This window comes from Chaetura pelagica, unplaced genomic scaffold, assembly GCF_000747805.2.
Source record: "Chaetura pelagica isolate M959 unplaced genomic scaffold, ChaPel_1.0 scaffold338, whole genome shotgun sequence".
In the NCBI taxonomy this organism is placed as follows: domain Eukaryota; kingdom Metazoa; phylum Chordata; class Aves; order Apodiformes; family Apodidae; genus Chaetura; species Chaetura pelagica.
Window position 1 is genome coordinate 218,514 of NW_009954114.1, and position 10,202 is coordinate 228,715.

At 39.1% G+C, this 10,202-nt stretch overlaps 1 protein-coding gene across 1 annotated transcript in view; it reads right to left on the reverse strand.

Moving 5' to 3' along the window:
- Positions 1 to 10,202, reverse strand: part of FAT3 (FAT atypical cadherin 3) — a 345,063-nt gene that overhangs the window by 65,999 nt on the left and 268,862 nt on the right. Inside the window, exons 11-13 of the mRNA XM_010002614.1 lie at positions 9,369 to 10,200; positions 2,155 to 2,351; positions 382 to 535 (exon numbers count right to left, since the gene is read on the reverse strand). Coding sequence (XP_010000916.1) covers positions 382 to 535; positions 2,155 to 2,351; positions 9,369 to 10,200 — 1,183 coding nt within the window. The remainder of the gene's footprint in view (positions 1 to 381; positions 536 to 2,154; positions 2,352 to 9,368; positions 10,201 to 10,202) is intronic.

Sequence of the window (10,202 nt, forward strand, 5' to 3'; positions counted from 1 at the left end):
GAATGCCTTTTTTACAGGGTCTAAATACCAATATATCTAGATCAAGGTGGAAGAAAAAAGAAGTGGTGTCTGAAGGTAAAGCAGGACTATGCTGGCAGCCTCTCTTCCGCATCTAACTTGAGGTCTGGCAGAGAAACATAAGGGTCTGGCAGGGAAACACTTACCCACTGTTCTGAATGTAACATTTAACTTGGCCAAAAAAGATATCCCCCTTTCTCCCTCCTACCACCACCACTTCAGAAGTGGTCATCCATGCCTGCCATAACTGGAACAACTGTTTGATAACAACCAAGTGTAACTTAACTCTAGTTAGTGAAGATGGCACCTACTGGTGTCAAGGGACTAAGAAGAATCTTTGGAAACATTCTGTAGTCATCTTACCATTTTCTGGATCTAAGAGAAACTTATTGTTCCCAGCACCATAGAGAGAGTAGCGAATTTCACCATTGGACCCAATGTCAGCATCTTTAGCGCTGATTTTAAGTATGACTTTGTTTGATGGAATGTCTTCAGGAAACAGGGCCGTGTATGCAACCTAGAGACAAAACCAAAGTGTAAGCTATGCTGTAACAGTATTTCATAGCCTTTGCACAACTTTTTTTTTTACTTTTTTTTTAACTGCCTGTCGTGCATTTTTTCTCTATGGGAAACAATTCTCCTTTATGTAACACATTTCTAGAAATAATTTCTAAACTTTGACATGTCCAAATCACAATGCCGAATTATGACTCTTAATAGGGCTCCTCTTGGGTGTTAAGTGTGGTCTCATTTTCTACCTTCCATTTGCTTCATCAACACCCATTAAATGGAAACTTTGATTAATATGCCACTGAAGAGAACTGTTTTTATCACCTCATTCAGCAGTGTTTGAGGGAGATACTGACAGTCATTCTCCAGAGTGGTGCTTACAATGGCAGTGGCCCATCAGTGATAATGTAATGAAAGGAAAAACATGAGTATACACATACATACATATATATATATATATGTACGTATAAGAATCTCTTAGTGGTACCATTAAGGAAATCTGGGTTTCATAGTGCCTTTTCTTTCACACAAATGTTTCCATTGCAGTAATATCAGTTCCCCACATGGCCCTTCCACAGAATTAGAGACAGCTAGTGCTATGAAAACTGTGGTCAGGCCATACTGCATGCATGCTCAACAACATGAGAGCAAGCTACATTCATCTGCATTTCCCCTGGGTTTCTGACATCTGCCAGGTTCAGGAAGGTGGCAGATAAAACTGGATTTCCACATCAGTTGTGAAAGTGAAGCACATTTCTATTGCAAGGAGGACTGGCTGCCTAGAGCTACCATACAATGCTTCATTTTTTCTAAAGCAAACCAAGGTCACTGTGGAGAAGATTCCTCTGCTACTTTTACTAGAGGGTTATGAGCAGAGGAGTGATTCTTCCTCTCTAGTCCACCCTCATGACACCCCACCTGGAACAATGTGTCCAATTCTGGAGCTCCCAACATAAGAAGGACATGGGGCTGTTGGAGTAAATCCAGAGGAGGGCCATGAAGATGGTCAGAGGGCTGGAGCACCTCTCATATGAAAGTAGGCTGAGAGAGTTGGGGTTGTTCAACTTGGAGAAGAGAAGGCTCTGGGGAGACCTTACAGCAGCCTGCCAGTATCTGAAGGGGCTACAGGAAAGCTGGGGAGGGACTGTTTACAAGGGCTTGTAGTGATAGGACAAAGGGTCATGGCTTTAAACTGAAGTGGGTAAATTTAGGTTAGACATCAGGAAGAAATTACTTCCTGTGAGGGTGGAGAGACACTGGCACAGGTTGCCCAGGAAAGTTGTGGCTGCTCCCTCCCTGGAAATGTTCAAGGCCAGACTGAATGAGGCTCTGAGCAACCCTGTCTAGTGGAAGGTGTCCCAGCCAATGGCAGGGGGCTATGAACTGCATGATCTTCAAGGTCCCTTCCAACCCAAACCATTCTATGATTCTCTGATCCTTTCATCTTGGCTTCACAGGTCTGTTTCACCCTGCTCCTCTCCCAGACCACTCCAGATCCTTCAGCTAAGACCTTAATGATGAAAATGGGCATCAGCTGTGAATATGCTCTGTAAGTAACAAGGAAACCCACAGGGAAATAATTTATTTCAACACAACTGTTGATTGCTGTGGGTAATGCTAACTCACCTGTTCACAAACTGGATTATTATCATTAACATCAGTGACGGTCACTTCCACAGCAGCTTGGGTTACAAAGAGGCCATCCGTGGCAGTGATGTTCAGATAATACATGTCTTGCTCTTCGCGATCTAGAGGCCTTTTAACGTAAACCTTCCACTCATTCTGAACCAGTCCCAGAGCAAACTTCCCTTTGGGGTTCCCTCCTGCAATGAGACAAATAACACACGATGGGTTGGGGCATCCCTTTAGAGCTCCCACCTACTTTAAACACCACAGCTGCATCGCAGAGGACCTGGACTAAGCAGCAGTCATTTGTTTTACAGTGATTGTTGCTTTCAAACTCTCAGACTCAGGAAATCTGTAATGAGATTATGTTCCCTGTGTTTATTGCCCCCTGAACGCCTTGTATGAAAGTGAACCAATAACTTTCAGTAGAAACAAAATCCATTTAGCAGAGCAGAAGATGATCTCTGGTTTAGTTCCCCGTAAGGGCAATCAAATTCAAACTGTGAACAATCAATAGTCCTCTCAGGCTGGCACAATTGTCTTTCCACTTAGTCTGGGGGGAGAATGTAATACACTGTAGCTCTTGTTACCAGGACAATTTCATTAGCTGTTGATTATGCAATCAAGGACTGGAAGTGGGTTCTATTAAGGCATCCTCTAATGAAAGCTTTATCATACAGCTGCATCGTTCTGCTCATTAAAATCCTGGTTTTAAGAAAAGTTTACATGACACAGGAAGACACATTAGTATTAAATAGTCCTAACAAGAGGTCATTTGAGGAGTAGATGGAAGATAAGCAGTACAATTAGATCAAATGTATCCGAGAGTGAAAGCTGGTGAAAGGAGTGCAGGAGACAAAGTAGAACAGCTTTTTTATCATGCTGTAACACTGATGCTGAGCTTGGCTATGTTGCTCTTCCACATCAGTAAATTGCCTAGTGACAAAAGCAGGTTGGGAGAGGGGAAGTTTTGGTCCACACCATCCTCATGAATGAAGTAAGGGTATGTCACAGGTAGAAGGGTACAATAATCAAGGCAGGCACAGTTGTTGATGTTTCCAGCACTTACCTACTCTTTAATGTGAACTGGTACAGTTCCCTGCCTGCTCTATGAAGAAAACACCTTTGATCACCTGTGCCTGATCTCAACCCACTGTCAGACCAGACAGTAAAATCTTTAAAACCAACATTGTGGTTTAACCCAGGTAAGCAGATAACCTGCACACAGCCATGTGCTCATTGCCCTCTGGTGAGATGGGAGAGAGAATTGGAACAGAGAAAGTGCAAAACCTCATGGGCTGAGATAAAGTCAGTTTAATAGGGAAAGCAAAAGCTGCATGCATGAGCAAAACAAAAAAAAGGAATTAACGTCAGGTGTTCAGGCTTTTCCAGGAAAGACGGGCTCCATCATGCATAAAATATATAAATAAAAATGTCATCACTCTGAACTTCCTTGTTCTTGCCCCAGTTTTTATTGCTGAGCATGACATCATATGGTATGGAGCATCCCTTTGGTGAGTTGGGGTCAGCTGTCCCAGCTGTCCCCCTTCCCAACTTCTTGTGCATCTCCAGCCTACTCTTTGGTGGGGTGGGGTGAGAAGCACCTTGACCCTGTGTAAGCACTGCTTAGCAATAGTTAAAATATCCCTGTGTTATCAATACTGTTTTGGTCACAAAACTAAAACATAGCCCCATACCAGCTATTTTGAAGCAAATTAACTCTACCCCAGCCAAAGCCTGTAGAGCCAGCTATCCAGTCTTCAGTGCCCAAGGTCTAACATAAACTTGGTTTGTAAAAACATATCATCTGCACATGCAACAACCCAAGATAGAGCACTACAGTCATAGGAAACTTATGCTATAAAAATTGAGTGAGGACATAAAAGTACAATCTGAGAACTACTTTTTATGTTTCTCTTGTATTAAAGTGGTATAAAAAAAATAAGTAAATGCTTATTCCTTCTTATAATAGTATAAAAAATGTCAAGCATACTAGTGTACTTTTGCTTGCAGCTTATTACTGGGTCCTGATGTATTTTGGATGTCCAAGCTCAATGGAAAGCCCCAGATCTTAAACCTTTTTATTTCCACTGTTGAATATTTGAGTAAATAAGTATTTTAAAAAATTGTGAGGCTGAATTTTTGAGCTGCCTCTGCTGGCAAGCAATTTGGTGCCACTGTTGTTGCTTCTGGTGTCATAATTCTGTCAGTTCCCAAGGACCTTCTCAGCAAAAAAAAATGCAAAGCAGAGATCTGAACTTGCAACTGAACTAATTCACCTGTCATACCTTTTCTTCTACATCAAAAAGCAAAAAAGAGGTCACAGGATGTAATCTCTGCCTTCTTCTTTAGCTACCAAGAACAAGATAGACTTGGCTTCTATTTAATATGAAAACTAAGTCAGTTGAGACAGGCTGAGCAAATCTTTCAAGTCAAGCATCACCATTTGTGCTAGCTGCAATTGTGTCAAGACATTGTAATGAATAAAATTTCCAGCAAATTAGTCAGATAGGCATTATAATTATAAAAGACTCTTTAATCATATAGAGCACAAACCTGATACATCAAGCAAAGATATTTTCTGTTGAAAAATACCTTTTTTTCAATTACAAAACCAAGCAGAGCCAAATTTTCTCAATCCTCATTTTTATAATAGTCTGCAATAACCATCAGAGGGCCCAACCAAACCTTATCTAACCTGCTATGCAATATAAACACACATTTCTCCAAAAAGAGGGTTATATGGCATGTTGATGTGCACTATAGGCCAGATCCAAATGCAATGAGAATCTGTCCATCGACTTGAGTCTCAATGTGACTTCAAAGAAGGTAGACCCCTGCTGACTGACATTAAATTCTCCCTATTCGGTTCAACACCAGCATAAAAAAAGCTTAACTTTCCTGTATAAAAGGCTGTAATCTTGACATAGTGAGTTTAATGTTGTAAACTGTTAATAAAAATGGTCTTAAATATTCTTACTTAGCTTTGTGATATCAACCAGTGCTTTCCTGTATATTAGTCTTTTTGTAAAAGGAAATTATTAACTGTCCTGACCAACTATGAAGCAATACACTCAAGGTATGGGTATCCTGTAGCTAAGAAAAGAGGGAAGTTAAAATCTAATTAAAATCAGCTGGTGGCTTTTATGGCTGGCACTTACATCAGCTTGGAGCAATTTTGAAATCACTGCTGCTTTTTTGTTCATGGAATGGCTTTAAATCACATATAGGAATTTGGGTAGTATGCATTAAAAAAAAGGTTTTTGGGTTCCCTCCCCCCTGCCTCTTCACTCCACTAAAAAGGATAAATTTGAATGACCACAGGACCTGCACAATAAACAGCAAATGTGTAACTGTTTATCTAAATTCTGTTTTCATTAGTGCTACCTTTAATTTTTTTTGCTCCTTGGGACTGGCTATATGCTTTGTTTATGGAAGACAAAGATGGAAGTTATACTATAAAGTGTAACAGAAATACTGGGATGTAAACAATAAGACAACATCAAGAAAAAGTCCTCAAAAAAAGGCAAAAAAATCCACACTGTGGTCCAGGAAACCATTTTCTAGTACTTATACATATGTCTTGATGCAGATCTTATTCTGCAATGATTAATTAACGTTTTCACTAATATATGTAAGCAGATTCAGTTTCCTAGGGGTGTTCTAATTAATTAGTTTTTCACTCTGAATAATGTAGCTTTTCTAAACGGAAGCCTCCTGACTACATGTATTAATGGATTCTTTAAAATCTTTTGGCAGTTTTCTTATGTTCTACTGTGAATGTCACAACAGTGAAGTGCTAGCTACAAAAAACACTCCAGTAACTTTTTAGAAAGGCTTTGAGGCTAAAAGAATCAGCATTGTCTTTTATCTTTTGTTACTTGAAGTTTAAATAATGCTCTCCCTCCCTCCCTAGTCAGCAAATACTACAAAGACAAATCAAGCTCAAGTTTAAGTAAAGAAAGAAAACAGTCAGATACAAATGAAATGCAGAGACACAGTGATCCAAAATAAACAAATTCTGACACACATCATTACCAAAGCACACACAGAGGGAATTATAATGGCTAAAAGGGAACTGAAAACTAGAAGCCAACAGTATCAGTTTTCACTGCAATGTCCTGATCTGGGAGGTGGAACCGAATATTTACTCATTTAGTTTCTCTCTTACATTTATGCATTTATTTAGATACTTACAATTACCAATTAGAACTCTAGGCATTTGCATCACATAAAATCAATACGTTTATCCCCCACTCCCAGTTTAAGATGTTGCATGTTTACTGAGCTGCTGAAATGATAAAACCAATCCTCTTAGCTTTACTATCATAAAATTGCAGACACTGTTCTTCAGCCTGCAGCACAAGTTATACCCAAACACTGAAACATTGATTTCTCCAGAACTCTAGTATCTTATATATAAAATAAAATCAAACAAAAAACCCCACCACTTTGCTCATACTGGTCAATCAATCCAGAACAAATGTACTGTGCACATTACTGGTTTCTTCCAAAGCACACTGTCCATCTTCCTTGTATTCAGCTGAATCAAGCTTAAACACTATTGTCTGTCCTTACAGTCACATGCCTAATGAAGCCTAATTAACATTACTGAGCAACACAAAACACTTTACTATACCAAACTCTAAGCAACTGATATTTTTCTGGTGGCCTTTCCTAACTTACCACTGTTAAATCTCAGTAATATCTGGCTGGGCCTAGGCTGGCTAAACATCCTCGTTAAACATCCAGCAGAGCCCTGGTTTTAGCCAAACTGCCTCAGATGGTATAGGCAATGACCTCAAATAAGCCTTCAGAAGAAAACTATTGTGCTACCTAAGTGCATTTGTGTCATTTGTGCTTCCTATTGATTTTCTGTTAAGATTTATATATAGCGCTTCTCCTTTCTGAACATCTCCAGCTGCTATCAAACTACAAATAACAAAAAGTAAGTGAAATTTTTTTTCTTCTCACCATCAAATGTAGATAGAGATATATTTGAAAATGGCAACTACTTGCCAGTAATCATGGAAACGAATCCTAAGTGGATTTAAAAAGAGTTTAAAACAAAATGTGTATATATATATATCCATCAGAATGCATCCACTTCTTTTCAAAGCTGACCAGAAGACTACACAGAAGCGTTCACATTTTTCAACAGAGTGCAGAGGACACTTCAGTGATCACATCTGACCTGGAATATTTGCTTCATCTCCAAAACAATGATTTTTTCTCCATATAACTTTTGTGTGCTACTTTCTCCAAGTGCATTTGCACAAAGCTGGTTTTGGTGGGTCCACACATGATCCTCATAATTTGTTTTCTTATCCCTTTTTGACAGTGTCCTGTTTTTCCTCAGTTTGCTTACTGTATTCACAGAAGTTTCTGTGGCTCAAAACACCTCCAAAAAGCCACAAGATTATTGAATAATAATCTAGTTAATCTGATTCAAAGAAATAATCATGTGCTGTTCCTGAGCTCAGCTTAGGATAAAGTGTGTACAGACTGTTTTATTAGTGAAATGATACATTAATATGTTTAGACATTTTAATCAAAAGAACCTGATTTCTCCATGTGCATTTCCCAAATTTGAAGGATATATTCAAAGATAGTGGAATTTCTGAGCTCATACACTTCAGTAATTGTACAGTGGGCATTAGAGAAAATTTTGGGCTTTCACTTGTAATGTTTTCAGAAACTAAAATACCAGCAAAATATCAAATGTATTTTGATCTGTGAAAGAAATTAAGGTGCAGAATGATCAATAATTTGAGTCACATATGACAGTTATTATTAAAAAGTCCATTTTTTTTTTCTAAATTAACTGCACAGGGATGTGATGAAAACAATATTATGCAACTAAACACCAAATTAATTACAAGACATAATTGAAAGACTTTAAAACAAAGTGAAAAACCAGTATGTTCAGCTGACGATCACAGTACACTCACATATTTTGTTGCAAACATGAAAGGTTTGCATTTCCTATAGCACTTTCTATACTGGGATCCCCAAACTCCCTCAAATATCACAAAATCTCTGGGATGAGGCACTAGTTATTTACTTTTGATATGTGGGAACTGAAGCACTGGCAGTTTATCTACCTTGCGCAAAGCCTCCAAATCCTGTGATTTACTCACAAGACTATTTGTGCTTCTACTTCTAATGCCCTACAATACGTCACACAATAAACACATTGTCTTGGCAAACCTTTATACTGAATCCAGTCTTTCATGTAAATTAAGATAAGGTATTTCCGGCTGCTTTGAAAATTATATTACTCTGGCATGCAACATAGATAATCTATGGCTAACTGGAACATCACACATTTCCCTAAACAGCATTCCCTAGACACTTCCAATTTGATAGCTAACAGGAGTCTTATTCTCAATAATGTACAATGGGGTGTTGCAGCTGTCCTGCCTACAACTTGCAATAGGCAACACTCATAACATACTCACACAAAAGCCAGTTTGAATCTGGGAGAAAAGAATGATAATAAATACAGCATAATAGGAAAGAGCAGTGTTACCACACTTTGAAAAACATGTTGGTAATGTAATCAAAATTGCCTTATGCTGTATATACCAACGCAAGGCAGCTAGCCACTGCTTCTAAGCAAATTACTATTTCCCTGGCCAGAAATCCGTGCTGATAAAAACAGGCATCCTCTCACTCCTTCCAATATGAAATGAATTTAAAAAATTTTTCCCCCCAAAATAGTGTTATTTCAAAGTAGGTCCTGCATGTACTTTCCTGTCTCAAAAAGAAGAATGCTATATAAAAAACAAAATTAAAAAAAAATATTGGAAATGTAAGAATTTTCTCCTTAAGAATAAAATGTTCTTCCCTTGGTTGAAACATTAAGTCATGATGGTTTCCAAATTAACACATCAACTATGATGGCTTGATGGGTCACACCACATTGTACTGCAGCAAATCATGGAGCATTAATCTTGGAAATTAGAGGGAGAATAACCCAGACAGACACACAGACACACACCCCTTTTCCCTCTTTTCCGCTTTGCTAGTTGCTGCAAATTCTGTCCAAATTAAAATAAATAAACAAATTTAAAAAATGAGAGAGATGCAATTGTCTCATTCACAGTGATAATTTAGCTGAAACCCTGCTGTAAGTTCACCTAAAGCTGGACACATGAACAGTATTTCAGAAAAGCTGATTTTGGGAAGAAAGCATGCAAGCTGTTTCTTACCTGTAATATGGTAGCTAACCTGTCGGTTCACATCAGACGTGTCTTCATCCCAGGTGCTGAGAACAGCCACAACTTCCCCTGGAGGGTCACTCTCCTTCACTGACCCTCTGTACACCTCATGCTCAAATACAGGTGCGTTATCATTTATATCTGTCACAGTAACGGAGACCAAGGTGGTTGATGACAAGGATAAAACCTCCCCCAGATCTGAGGCCACCACAGCAAAGGTGAAAGAAGGATCCTTCTCATGGTCCAGATCCTTCAGTGTGCTAATCCAGCCACTGTTGCTGTCAATGGTGAATGCTTCCGTGATCTTCTCCAGCTCTGATTCCACTGCAAGTGTATACGTGACCTGTCCATTTGCACTCGAGTCTGCATCAAACGCTTTAACTTGCATAAGTTTTGTTCCTATGGGCATCCCTTCCATTATTATAGCCTCATAGCTAGCTGTTTCAAACATGGGCTTGTTGTCATTTACATCCAATACCTTAACCTCCACATCCACAGTCAACACAATGTCTACTTTGTCCAACTGAATCGTGGCCATGACTTTGAAGTGAAACGCAGGATTTGTCTCATGGTCAAGTCTCTTATCCAGTTTTAGGAGCCCTGTGTCTTGCTCTATGATGAAGACCCCATCCTTGTTGTTTTCAGTCAGCTCACCATTAACTGTGCTATACGATACACCTTGATTAGGCAAAACATGTAGAATGTCAATGGTACTACCTATGAGGGTGTCTTCGGCTACGGTAAAAGAATACTGGGGTTGAGAAAAGGAAGGTAAAACAATTTCTGGGGGCAAAACATGGATGTAGACAGGAATGAGGGAATGCT